Raw genomic sequence first — 15,561 nt, 5'->3', positions numbered from 1 at the left:
GGTACAGGATAATGACAGGCTGATACTTGGGGTACAGGATAATTACAGGCTGATACTCGGGGTACAGGATAATGACAGGCTGACAATGGGGGTACAGGATAATGACAGGCTGATACTCGGGGTACAGGATAATGACAGGCTGACAATGGGGGTACAGGATAATGACAGGATGACACTTGGGGTACAGGATAATGACAGGCTGATACTTGGGGTACAGGATAATGACAGGCTGATACTTGGGGTACAGGATAATGACAGGCTGATACTTGGGGTACAGGATAATGACAGGCTGATACTTGGGGTACAGGATAATGACAGGCTGATACTTGAGGTACAGGATAATGACAGGCTGATACTTGGGGTACAGGATAATGACAGGCTGATACTTGGGGTACAGGATAATGACAGGCTGACATTTGGGGTACAGGATAATGACAGGCTGATACTTGGGGTACAGGATAATGACAGGCTGATACTTGGGGTACAGGATAATGACAGGCTGATACTTGGGGTACAGGATAATGACAGGCTGATATTTGGGGTACAGGATGATAGGCTGATACTCGGGGTACAGGATAATGACAGGCTGACACTTGGGGTACAGGATAATGACAGGCTGATACTCGGGGTACAGGATAATGACAGGCTGATACTTGGGGTACAGGATAATGACAGGCTGATACTTGGGGTACAGGATAATGACAGGCTGATACTTGGGGTACAGGATAATGACAGGCTGATACTTGGGGTACAGGATAATGACAGGCTGTCACTTGGGGTACAGGATAATGACAGGCTGACACTTGGGGTACAGGATAATGACAGGCTGACACTTGGGGTACAGGATAATGACAGGCTGATACTTGGGGTACAGGATAATGACAGGCTGATACTTGGGGTACAGGATAATGACAGGCTGATACTTGGGGTACAGGATAGTGACAGGCTGATACTTGGGGTACAGGATAATGACAGGCTGATACTCGGGGTACAGGATAATGACAGGCTGATACTCGGGGTACAGGATAATGACAGGCTGATACTTGGGGTACAGGATAGTGACAGGCTGATACTTGGGGTACAGGATAATGACAGGCTGATACTCGGGGTACAGGATAATGACAGGCTGATACTCGGGGTACAGGATAATGACAGGCTGACACTTGGGGTACAGGATAATGACAGGCTGATACTTGGGGTACAGGGTAATGACAGGCTGATACTTGGGGTACAGGATAATGACAGGCTGACACTTGGGGTACAGGATAATGACAGGCTGATACTTGGGGTACAGGGTAATGACAGGCTGATACTTGGGGTACAGGATAATGACAGGCTGATATTCGGGGTACAAGATGATAGGCTGATACTCGGGGTACAGGATAATGACAGGCTGACACTTGGGGTACAGGATAATGACAGGCTGATACTCGGGGTACAGGATAATGACAGGCTGATACTTGGGGTACAGGATAATGACAGGCTAATACTTGGGGTACAGGATAATGACAGGCTGATACTCGGGGTACAGGATAATGACAGGCTGACACTTGGGGTACAGGATAATGACAGGCTGACACTTGGGGTACAGGATAATGACAGGCTGACACTTGGGGTACAGGATAATGACAGGCTGATACTCGGGGTGCAGGATAATGACAGGCTGATACTTGGGCTACAGGATAATGACAGGCTGATACTTGGGGTACAGGATAATGACAGGCTGACACTTGGGGTACAGGATAATGACAGGCTGATACTTGGGGTACAGGATAATGACAGGCTGATACTTGGGGTACAGGATAATGACAGGCTGATACTTGGGGTACAGGATAATGACAGGCTGATACTTGGGGTACAGGATAATGACAGGCTGATACTTGGGGTACAGGATAATGACAGGCTGATACTCGGGGTACAGGATAATGACAGGCTGATACTTGGGGTACAGGATAATGACAGGCTGATACTCGGGGTACAGGATAATGACAGGCTGATACTTGGGGTACAGGATAATGACAGGCTGATACTTGGGGTACAGGATAATGACAGGCTGACACTTGGGGTACAGGATAATGACTGGCTGATACTCGGGGTGCAGGATAATGACAGGCTGATACTCGGGGTACAGGATAATGACAGGCTGACACTTGGGGTACAGGATAATGACAGGTTGATACTTGGGGTACAGGATAATGACAGGCTGACACTTGGGGTACAGGATAATGACAGGCTGATACTCGGGGTACAGGATAATGACAGGCTGATACTTGGGGTACAGGATAATGACAGGCTGACACTTGGGGTACAGGATAATGACAGGCTGATACTTGGGGTACAGGATAATGACAGGCTGATACTTGGGGTACAGGATAATGACAGGCTGATACTTGGGGTACAGGATAGTGACAGGCTGATACTTGGGGTACAGGATAATGACAGGCTGATACTTGGGGTACAGGATAATGACAGGCTGATACTTGGGGTACAGGATAATGACAGGCTGATACTTGGGGTACAGGATAATGACAGGCTGATACTTGGGGTACAGGATAATGACAGGCTGATACTTGGGGTACAGGATAATGACAGGCTGACACTTGGGGTACAGGATAATGACAGGCTGATACTTGGGGTACAGGATAATGACAGGCTGATACTTGGGGTACAGGATAGTGACAGGCTGATACTTGGGGTACAGGATAATGACAGGCTGATACTTGGGGTACAGTATAATGACAGGCTGATACTCGGGGTACAGGATAATGACAGGCTGATACTTGGGGTACAGGATAATGACAGGCTGACACTTGGGGTACAGGATAATGACAGGCTGATACTTGGGGTACAGGATAATGACAGGCTGGTACTTGGGGTACAGGATAATGACAGGCTGATACTTGGGGTACAGGATAATGACAGGCTGATATTCGGGGTACAAGATGATAGGCTGATACTCGGGGTACAGGATAATGACAGGTTGACACTTGTGGTACAGGATAATGACAGGCTGATACTCGGGGTACAGGATAATGACAGGCTGATACTTGGGGTACAGGATAATGACAGGCTGATACTTGGGGTACAGGATAATGACAGGCTGATACTTGGGGTACAGGATAATGACAGGCTGACACTTGGGGTACAGGATAATGACAGGCTGACATTTGGGGTACAGGATAATGACAGGCTGACACTTGGGGTACAGGATAATGACAGGCTGATACTTGGGGTACAGGATAATGACAGGCTGATACTTGGGGTACAGGATAATGACAGGCTGACACTTGGGGTACAGGATAATGACAGGCTGATACTTGGGGTACAGGATAATGACAGACTGATACTTGGGGTACAGGATAGTGACAGGCTGATACTTGGGGTACAGGATAATGACAGGCTGATACTTGGGGTACAGTATAATGACAGGCTGATACTTGGGGTACAGGATAATGACAGGCTGGTACTTGGGGTACAGGATAATGACAGGCTGACACTTGGGGTACAGGATAATGACAGGCTGGTACTTGGGGTACAGGATAATGACAGGCTGATACTTGGGGTACAGGATAATGACAGGCTGATACTTGGGGTACAGGATAATGACAGGCTGATACTTGGGGTACAGGATAATGACAGGCTGATACTTGGGGTACAGGATAATGACAGGCTGACACTTGGGGTACAGGATAATGACAGGCTGATACTCGGGGTACAGGATAATGACAGGCTGACACTTGGGGTACAGGATAATGACAGGCTGATACTCGGGGTACAGGATAATGACAGGCTAATACTTGGGGTACAGGATAATGACAGGCTGATACTTGGGGTACAGGATAATGACAGGCTGATACTTGGGGTACAGGATAATGACAGGCTGATACTTGGGGTACAGGATAATGACAGGCTGACAATGGGGGTACAGGGTAATGACAGGCTGATACTTGGGGTACAGGATAATGACAGGTTGATACTTGGGGTACAGGGTAATGACAGGCTGATACTTGGGGTACAGGATAATGACAGGTTGACACTTGTGGTACAGGATAATGACAGGCTGATACTTGGGGTACAGGATAATGACAGGCTGATACTTGGGGTACAGGATAATGACAGGCTGATACTTGGGGTACAGGATAATGACAGGCTGACAATGGGGGTACAGGGTAATGACAGGCTGATACTTGGGGTACAGGATAATGACAGGCTGATACTTGGGGTACAGGGTAATGACAGGCTGATACTTGGGGTACAGGATAATGACAGGTTGACACTTGTGGTACAGGATAATGACAGGCTGATACTTGGGGTACAGGATAATGACAGGTTGACACTTGTGGTACAGGATAATGACAGGCTGATACTTGGGGTACAGGATAATGACAGGCTGATACTTGGGGTACAGGATAATGACAAGCTGATACTTGGGGTACAGGATAATGACAGGCTGACACTTGGGGTACAGGATAATGACAGGCTGACACTTGGGGTACAGGATAATGACAGGCTGATACTTGGGGTACAGGGTAATGACAGGCTGATACTTGGGGTACAGGTTAATGACAGGCTGATACTTGGGGTACAGGATAATGACAGGCTGATACTTGGGGTACAGGATAATGACAGGCTGATACTTGGGGTACAGGATAATGACAAGCTGATACTTGGGGTACAGGATAATGACAGGCTGATACTTGGGGTACAGGATAATGACAGGCTGATACTTGGGGTACAGGATAATGACAGGCTGACACTTGGGGTACAGGATAATGACAGGCTGACACTTGGGGTACAGGATAATGACAGGCTGACACTTGGGGTACAGGATAATGACAGGCTGACACTTGGGGTACAGGATAATGACAGGCTGACACTTGGGGTACAGGATAATGACAGGCTGATACTTGGGGTACAGGATAATGACAGGCTGACACTTGGGGTACAGGATAATGACAGGCTGACACTTGGGGTACAGGATAATGACAGGCTGATACTTGGGGTCCAGGATAATGACAGGCTGACACTTGGGGTACAGGATAATGACAGGCTGATACTTGGGGTACAGGATAATGACAGGCTGATACTCGGTGTACAGGATAATGACAGGCTGATACTCGGGGTACAGGATAATGACAGGCTGACACTTGGGGTACAGGATAATGACAGGCTGACACTTGGGGTACAGGATAATGACAGGCTGACACTTGGGGTACAGGATAATGACAGGCTGATACTCGGTGTACAGGATAATGACAGGCTGATACTCGGGGTACAGGATATTGACAGGATGACACTTGGGGTACAGGATAATGACAGGCTGATACTTGGGGTACAGGATAATGACAGGCTGACAATGGGGGTACAGGATAATGACAGGCTGACAATGGGGGTACAGGATAATGACAGGCTGATACTTGGGATACAGGATAATGACAGACTGATACTTGAGTACAGGGTAATGACAGGATGATACTCGGGGTACAGGATAATGACAGGCTGATACTTGAGTACAGGGTAATGACAGGATGATACTCGGGGTACAGGATAATGACAGGCTGATACTCGGGGTACAGGATAATGACAGGATGACACTTGGGGTACAGGATAATGACAGGCTGATACTTGGGGTACAGGATAATGACAGGCTGATACTTGGGGTACAGGATAATGACAGGCTGATACTTGGGGTACAGGATAATGACAGGCTGATACTTGGGGTACAGGATAATGACAGGCTGATACTTGGGGTACAGGATAATGACAGGCTGATACTTGAGGTACAGGATAATGACAGGCTGATACTTGGGGTACAGGATAATGACAGGCTGATACTTGGGGTACAGGATAATGAGAGGCTGACATTTGGGGTACAGGATAATGACAGGCTGATACTTGGGGTACAGGATAATGACAGGCTGATACTTGGGGTACAGGATAATGACAGGCTGATACTTGGGGTACAGGATAATGACAGGCTGATATTTGGGGTACAGGATGATAGGCTGATACTTGGTGTACAGGATAATGACAGGCTGATACTTGGGGTACAGGATAATGACAGGCTGATACTTGGGGTACAGGATAATGACAGGCTGATACTTGGGGTACAGGATAATGACAGGCTGATACTTGGGGTACAGGGTAATGACAGGCTGATACTCGGGGTACAGGATAATGACAGGCTGATACTTGGGGTACAGGATAATGACAGGCTGATACTTGGGGTACAGGATAATGACAGGCTGACACTTGGGGTACAGGATAATGACAGGCTGACAATGGGGGTACAGGGTAATGACAGGCTGATACTTGGGGTACAGGATAATGACAGGCTGATACTTGGGGTACAGGATAATGACAGGCTGATACTTGGGGTACAGGATAATGACAGGCTGATACTTGGGGTACAGGATAATGACAGGCTGACAATGGGGGTACAGGGTAATGACAGGCTGATACTTGGGGTACAGGATAATGACAGGCTGATACTTGGGGTACAGGATAATGACAGGCTGATACTTGGGGTACAGGATAATGACAGGCTGATACTTGGGGTACAGGATAATGACAGGCTGACACTTGGGGTACAGGATAATGACAGGCTGATACTTGGGGTACAGGATAATGACAGGCTGATACTTGGGGTACAGGATAATGACAGGCTGATACTTGGGGTACAGGATAATGACAGGCTGATACTTGGGGTACAGGATAATGACAGGCTGACACTTGGGGTACAGGATAATGACAGGCTGATACTTGGGGTACAGGATAATGACAGGCTGATACTTGGGGTACAGGATAATGACAGGCTGATACTTGGGCTACAGGATAGTGACAGGCTGATACTTGGGGTACAGGATAATGACTGGCTGATACTTGGGGTACAGGATAATGACAGGCTGACACTTGGGGTACAGGATAATGACAGGCTGACACTTGGGGTACAGGATAATGACAGGCTGATACTTGGGGTACAGGATAATGACAGGCTGATACTTGGGGTACAGGATAATGACAGGCTGATACTTGGGGTACAGGATAATGACAGGCTGATACTTGAGGTACAGGATAATGACAGGCTGATACTTGGGGTACAGGATAATGACAGGCTGATACTTGGGGTGCAGGATAATGACAGGCTGATACTTGGGGTACAGGATAATGACAGGCTGATACTTGGGGTACAGGATAATGACAGGCTGACACTTGGGGTACAGGATAATGACAGGCTGATACTTGGGGTACAGGATAATGACAGGCTGACACTTGGGGTACAGGATAATGACAGGCTGATACTTGGGGTACAGGATAATGACAGGCTGACACTTGGGGTACAGGATAATGACAGGCTGATACTTGGGGTACAGGATAATGACAGGCTGATACTTGGGGTACAGGATAATGACAGGCTGACACTTGGGGTACAGGATAATGACAGGCTGATACTCGGGGTACAGGATAATGACAGGCTGATACTTGGGGTACAGGATAATGACAGGCTGATACTCGGGGTACAGGATAATGACAGGCTGATACTTGGGGTCCAGGATAATGACAGGCTGATACTTGGGGTGCAGGATAATGACAGGCTGATACTTGGGGTACAGGATAATGACAGGCTGATACTTGGGGTACAGGATAATGACAGAATGATACTCGGGGTACAGGATAATGACAGGCTGATACTTGGGGTACAGGATAATGACAGGCTGATACTTGGGGTACAGGATAATGACAGGCTGATACTTGGGGTACAGGATAATGACAGGCTGATACTTGGGGTACAGGATAATGACAGGCTGATACTTGGGGTACAGGATAATGACAGGCTGATACTTGGGGTACAGGATAATGACAGGCTGATACTTGGGGTACAGGATAATGACAGGCTGACACTTGGGGTACAGGATAATGACAGGCTGATACTTGGGGTACAGGATAATGACAGGCTGACACTTGGGGTACAGGATAATGACAGGCTGATACTTGGGGTACAGGATAATGACAGGCTGATACTTGGGGTACAGGATAATGACAGGCTGATACTTGGGGTACAGGATAATGACAGGCTGATACTTGGGGTGCAGGATAATGACAGGCTGATACTTGGGGTGCAGGATAATGACAGGCTGATACTTGGGGTACAGGATAATGACAGGCTGATACTTGGGGTACAGGACAATGACAGGCTGATACTTGGGGTACAGGACAATGACAGGCTGATACTTGGGGTACAGGATAATGACAGGCTGATACTCGGGGTACAGGATAATGACAGGCTGATACTTGGGGTACAGGACAATGACAGGCTGATACTTGGGGTACAGGGTAATGACAGGCTGATACTTGGGGTACAGGATAATGACAGGCTGATACTTGGGGTACAGGGTAATGACAGGCTGATACTTGGGGTACAGGATAATGACAGGCTGATACTTGGGGTACAGGATAATGACAGGCTGATACTCGGGGTACAGGATAATGACAGGCTGATACTTGGGGTACAGGGTAATGACAGGCTGATACTTGGGGTACAGGATAATGACAGGCTGATACTCGGGGTACAGGATAATGACAGGCTGATACTTGGGGTACAGGATAATGACAGAATGATACTCGGGGTACAGGATAATGACAGGCTAATACTTGGGGTACAGGATAATGACAGGCTGATACTTGGGGTCCAGGATAATGACAGGCTGATACTTGGGGTACAGGATAATGACAGGCTGATACTTGGGGTACAGGATAATGACAGGCTGATACTTGGGGTACAGGATAATGACAGGCTGATACTTGGGGTACAGGATAATGACAGGCTGATACTCGGGGTACAGGATAATGACAGGCTGATACTTGGGGTACAGGATAATGACAGGCTGATACTTGGGGTACAGGATAATGACAGGCTGATACTTGGGGTACAGGATAATGACAGGCTGACACTTGGGGTACAGGATAATGACAGGATGATACTTGGGGTACAGGACAATGACAGGCTGGGGGCACAGGACGAGGACACAGAATGTTCTAGACTCTTGCTCTTTTGTCGGGATCGGCTCTCTGGTCTTCGCTGCCAGGGATGATGAAATTCCTGTAGATTTATTGGATATATTTTGGACTTTATGGAGCTTGGTCTGCTCTGTAAATCAATTATAGGAATCAGTTTTCTTCCATCGCTCGTGAATTGAAATTTCCAAATAAATTTAATGTTTCTTGTAACTTTCTCGCTGATACTATTTTAGATGTGTGCGATTCTGCTCCTATAAATATATCGGGTTCATAAAGATTTATATCCACTAACACCTAACTATTAGGACGGAGGAGATCTGATGGCTGGATATCATTTTTGGCCAGCTTGTCGGGGTATCTGGTTCTCTGTTCTTGAAAGACCTTAACCCGCGGAGAAGCCAACATTACATAATCAGGAGATGTTATTGAATCCTCAACAAGCCCATGTTCCCCTGATGGTGGCCAAGCTAACATCCTAAAAAAGAGTGGCCCTGGGGGCCTCTGATCTGAATGTGGTTTCCCATTGACATTGATGGCACATGACTAGATGAGTGGAGATCCCGACCATTGTGAAGGAGATGACAGGAGCTCTACAAGTGTGACGTGACCTTTCATCTCGGTCCTCTAAGCTTGTTCTAGCATGGTCAACATGGAGAGCCGTGTTATTTCATTTATAGAGCAGCAGTTTATGCTTCAGAGCTGTTCTTCCATTATTTACTGAGGAGGAGGAAATTACCACCCACTACTTACTTGTCACCATATTAACTATGGTAGACACTGACATCTGTTTACTTAAGCTGTTCTCCTGCTCCTTATCTTCAATCTGACTGCTTATTCTTAGTCTCCATATTCAGCCTCACACAGAGATCTCTGGAGAGGAGGGGTGGATTCTCCTGCCGTCTGATTATTTGATTTAATGCCTCATTCTGTGTACTTGTAGCCTCTTATCTACAACCTAGCAGTGTTAAAATATGGAGAGAAGGAGGGGTGGATTCTCCTGCCGTCTGATTATTTGATTTATTGCCTCATTCTGTGTACCTGTAGCCTCTTATCTACAACCTAGCAGTGTTAAAATATGGAGAGAAGGAGGGGTGGATTCTCCTGCCATCTGATTATTTGATTTATTGCGTCATTCTGTGTACTTGTAGCCTCTTATCTACAACCTAGCAGTGTTAAAATATGGAGAGAAGGAGGGGTGGATTCTCCTGACGGCTGATTATTTGATTTATTGCCTCATTCTGTGTACTTGTAGCCTCTTATCTACAACCTAGCAGTGTTAAAATAGTTTAACAGCAGCAATTATTTGAGTGTTTTTTGTACCGTCTTCTCCTGCCCTCCTCATAGACCAATAGATAGAAAGTAACTCTGCCTGAAAAGTGCAGAAGAAAACATATTTGTTTAATAAGAGATATCACAAAGTTTGATATATCAACCTGCACTATTCATTTACGAAAAGTTGTTTCGGTACACTTTAAGTCCTTGTATATTTTACTCCCATAGTCGCTTCTGGTGCCTTCAGTGGCCACTTGGATTAGTTATGTCTTGACACTAAGGTAACTTTTTGAGTCAGCCCTTCAAAAAAAATTCCATATGACAAATTGTGTACCATAACTGGTTTGTATTATAGGGTTATCGCATACCCTCTAGGGACATCATAGATGAGGGCTCACTCAGAACCCCCTCAATAAGCCAGCTAAGGGGTTTTCTGATGGAAGATATTGTGTTAGGTGGATGGTCACTCATCTGAGTGGCCAATGTCTAAGGGCCATTCATATGGGCACAGATTGTGGAGCGTAATCCACGTCATAATCCACCCCCTCACAATGGTGGTCTATGGAGACCGCTAACGTTCTTTTTTCCGCTATCAAGTTGCCCTTTCTTCAGGCGGATTCTGCGGCTTGTTGAACCTGGCGGCAGCAACCTCCGGAGTTGGTCCGTTCATTTGAGCCGACTCTGCAGGAGGAAGCCGCAACCGTGACTGTCGTGACAGGCGGGTTTTGACCTGAGAGTGACGCGGCTACCCACGTCACTCTTGGTGCCAAAATCCACCCCACTGCCCCCCGTGTGAACTAGCTCTAACACTACCATATCCCCAATAGTATTCGTTGTCTTCATATGATGGTCCTGAGACCAGAACTCAGGACAGTGATGGGATGTCTCTAATTTATTTAGTCATGTAGGCCCCACCTGCCATTTCTATAGCTTTTCTCTACGGGGTGGCAGAGATTTGGTCGGAGTGGACAACTTTTTTAATCGAAGAATCGGCAAACTAGAAAGAAAACTGATAAATGATAGAATTCCTGGAAGGACTGAGATTATAGTAGTGGAGACATCCTGCATTACTTATCACACATCTGAGGACCTTTACTAGGACAGTCGGGACGTCTCCTCACGTCATAACCTCCAACGGGTCCCAGCAAGTGACATCTCGGATGCCGTCTCCACTGCCGTCACCATTGCTTCTGATGGTCTCATACGCGCTTTGGCATCGTGTTTTCCGAAGCCTTTGTCTTTACCTTGGTAGCGTGCCAACATTTACACGTCTGTACGGGCCGATTTCTTTATCCTGGCAGGCAGGTTTTTTCTTTTTTATGTTATTTAATGTAACACTCAGCTCACCGCCTTCCCCGCCAAGAGAATAATTGCTGTTTCTTTTGACTTCACATAATGCTGTGTTTTCCTTCTGGTTGGAAATATTACTAGAAGGGGGGGGGGGGGGTTGTTCTTAGCCTGGCGTGGCTCGTCTCATTAACACGTCCGGGGCCAGACTCACCCGTAAGCCCTGTGGACAGTGAGGTGTGTCTGTACTGACGGGACGTGCAATATCACAGGACTATTATAACCGGTCCCTTAGAGTCTAGACTTTTGTGTTGAATTTCTCTTAAATGCATGCAAAAAATAAAATAAAAAAATGTCACTAAGTCACCAGTATGACACGACTACTATACTCTCTGCAGATGATGTGAGTATGACTCCGCGGGATGAGGTGCTCATTGATATTGATGATAAAGAACCACTGATCTCAACTCAGGTAAGACCCCAAATCTCATGCTATTCACTTGTGTAATATCATGGAAAATCAAAAAGTATCAGTTCCAAAAACATTGGGTTGACTCAACTGAACGCCATGTGCCAATACTATAGTGAATATCTTCATATATCAAAAATGACCTTGTAGGTAGGATACAGGTCAACATCTATGCCTCGGATACAGGTCATACTACGTCTATTGGAAAGTTAAGGTCTACAAATTGGTCATACCATGAAGTTTTTCAGATTCCTATAGGAGCTCCAAGATGCCCATTGCTCTCCACGCATGTAAGAGTTAGCTCCAACCTGAAGCTATCCCTGAGCTATCCCATGTACATTGTTGTGTATGTTTTTTACCATTAAAAGAAGGTTAACAAGCCACAATGGACCTCTCTGGGGAAGAGTATCTTCAGAGTTGGCGTCCAGTATATGAAGTCCTTCTTTTTTTTGGCATCTGCCATTGTAGGACAGTAGAGAAGCCTTTCATATAACCTACCATCAGGTCAAGTAGGTTGAGTAAGGAGTTGTTCTCACCTACCAGTTTTCCCACCCATGAGCTTTTAGAGACAGTGGCCAAAATGGGTTCCATAAGTAGGAGAAACGTAGGAATTGTCCATCATGGAGATTTGTTGCTCCATCCCATTTTTTTTCCCTTGAAGTCAATAGAGTGGATGGAAACATTGGCGTAACTGTGGTGGATAATTTTTTGAAACTTAGTTTTGGTTCCATAGGAGAAGATTTAGATTTCAGGGCCAAACCAACACAATGGCTCAGTGGTGACTACTGTTCCCCTAATTCTGGACTTTGTTTGTTCATCACTATCCAAAAACATTGTCATAATTTAATAGGATTCCTAAAAATTGTCCCTAAAAATAGCAGAGTAAAAATTAGCAGCCAAAGTGGTGTTAGGCATAAACAAATAACTTCCCACCTCGCTCTTCTGCTACTATCCTCCCCGACATGTGAATATATTAGACCTTCTCCGACTACAAGCCCTTCTGTGCCGCTCGAAGCCATAAAGTTTATCCTGTGGGTGATGTTCTTAATTTGTGTTATTTTGCAAGTTAAGCCTATAGGAGAACTTGACTGAGGACCTCACAATGAGTCCTTCATCACTTCAGTCCTTTACGTTCCTATAGATCTCTGCAAATTCCACTTGTAGGCCACCACTTACCAGCGGTTACTTCTTTCCGGGTTCTTGGTTTTTGTGGTCGCTGTTTAATGCAATTTCCCAAACGGATGCCAACGCCGTCCAGGCTTTAGTGAGGAGAGTGCCAGGAAATTTATGACGTTGAGTAAAGGTCGTTTGCCCTCACGGCAACCTCTCTCCTCATTCATGGTCCTCAGGGATGGGGCTACAGGCCCGCTAAATAAAGAACCTCTAAAAATAGGATAAATAAAGCCATATGGGCAAATGAATGTATGTTTATATGTAGGATTCTATATTATACACCAACAAAAGTAGTCCAACCTGTTGTAGAGGTACCTTGGAGATTCATCAATACAAGATACGTAGCTCTCCGAGGGATGCTTTGAAATGGTTGTCTAGAATTTTTTTCCCTAGTTTTTTTGCAATCTACTTAAAAAATTCAGCATCTTACATGACTCTCTTGCCGGCTGCTGAACCTCCTTTGAAGAGTCTCTCATTCCCTCTGCGAATAATATTCAACCAGGAAACGCTTTCCTCCTAGGTCAGGGAATTTTTTGGAAACTGATCAGATATTTTTCAAAAATGAGTGACAGCCTGGAATATAAAACATGTATTCTGGAGAGGAAACGCCTAAGAAAGTTATAGAACTTGAGGTCCTATTGAGTCTTGGGTCATATTGCGGCTTCAGTTACATGGAGGAAATGTACCCGATAGAAAAATTCTAAATAAGGTCTGCTGTCCTGTGTTGGATCATGCCATGGGCGAGTTTCACATCTACGTTAGAAATTAGTTTATCCACACCAAATTCAAAGTAGAAAAACAGAATTACAATTATGAGGATCCAACGACTATCGGACGCCACTGACGTTAAGTGAGGACCTTTGGGTTCCATCATGGTGACCATCGGAAAAAGTAGAGCTGTATGTTATGCTGGTTTTTTCTGACAAATGGCTCCTAAGAGACCCCAGCACAGAACCCTCAGTCCAAATCGTTTACTGTAAACGTCTGTGAGCCCTTGGTCAGACTCTTATGAGATGGAATTTTGAATGTGGGGATCCAAAAATGGAGCTTGTTATTATAAGATTGAGCGATCCACACCTCACTTTTCCGTTCTACATTCCATCTAAAGTGGCTGTCAATCTAAAACGTTGGGTAGTAACGAAAGACAGAAGGACTTGTCCACCAAGGACTCCTTGCTCTGGTTTCTCAGATACTTTTTTAAATTTCAAGGTGGTCGGGAACTAAACAAAGAAGGGAGAGGTTCCCCGAAAGGTGTAAGAGGAGAAAGGGTGACCTCCCTGCAACGTGGCTTCCAGATTCTGTCATTGGAAGAAAAGTATGTTTTTACTGAGCCCTTCCCAAATACTTTAATTTTGGAAAATTCTTCCAAAAAACATAAGTAGTTTTAAGATTTTTGGTAAGAACATATTTGGAAATAGCAGGCGAGCGGAGGTTCTTGTGCCTTGTGTACACAGTTAGTCACAGCACCTTCTGTTTTTGTAAGTCGTACGGAATATTCTTAGATGATACCACAAAGACCCAAGTCCAGAATGATGTTGGGTTTAGCCGCGCTCATTCGGTAAAGGTTGTCTTTGTGTAGGGAACTTGTTTTACAAGATCTGCCGGGGCCAATAAACGATAACTTGTCCTGACGTTCTAGAATACACCATGAAACAAAAAGAGAGAGCTAGGGCCTCCTATTCATCGCTTAGAAAACAATTTAGGAGGGATCGCTTTACCCCAGGACATCTAGAATATCTCTAAGGCTTGTTTATACTGGGAAGAAGATCCTATTAGTCATCTCAATCATTGTCCCAGGACCAAATAATTTAATCCATTAGATCACACAAAACACAACAAATTTTCTAATTAAATTCTTTTTGAAAAATATCCTGAGCTGTGTAGATATTCCATGCTCAGTAATTAGTGACTGAGCATGTGCAACCACCAGCAGTGGACGCATTAGGTGGACGTTCAATCAAAAGACAAGTAGTAGGAGCCATACCAAATATGGAACAGCAATATCTAGAAAAGGAGTATTGGTCAAAATGTATTCCAATGGCGAGATTCTAAACATAGGAATGTAATAGTGAATCGTGGGATAGCCCCTTTAAATTTTGGTTGGGTCTCCTTAGAAATAGGAGAACACTTCTTCTGTGTGCTATTTCCAACTTTTGGTTAGTGACTCCATTGAAAGGGATCATAATGGGTTTTATTACTATTCCAGAAAAATGATACAAGTGACTTTTACTTAGAAAGCATGCCATGGGTGAAGCATCGGGATCCAGCCAGTCATCCCAGAGAGAAGGCAGAGATGGTTTATTACCGTTACTGCCTTCCCAATCAAAGGTCTATAAAGAGCT

The 15,561-nt window shown here is 45.4% G+C and overlaps 1 protein-coding gene across 2 annotated transcripts in view; it reads left to right on the top strand.

Moving 5' to 3' along the window:
- The window catches only part of DYSF (dysferlin), a 283,259-nt gene that overhangs the window by 223,238 nt on the left and 44,460 nt on the right, over window positions 1-15,561 (top strand). For both annotated transcript variants that reach the window (XM_075261820.1, XM_075261819.1), the window contains one exon: window positions 11,976-12,049. In XM_075261820.1, coding sequence (XP_075117921.1) covers window positions 11,976-12,049 — 74 coding nt within the window. The remainder of the gene's footprint in view (window positions 1-11,975; window positions 12,050-15,561) is intronic.

This window comes from Leptodactylus fuscus, chromosome 1, assembly GCF_031893055.1.
Source record: "Leptodactylus fuscus isolate aLepFus1 chromosome 1, aLepFus1.hap2, whole genome shotgun sequence".
Classification (NCBI taxonomy): domain Eukaryota; kingdom Metazoa; phylum Chordata; class Amphibia; order Anura; family Leptodactylidae; genus Leptodactylus; species Leptodactylus fuscus.
The sequence above is the reverse complement of the archived record's forward strand: the minus strand, read 5'-3'. Positions and strand labels throughout refer to the sequence as shown.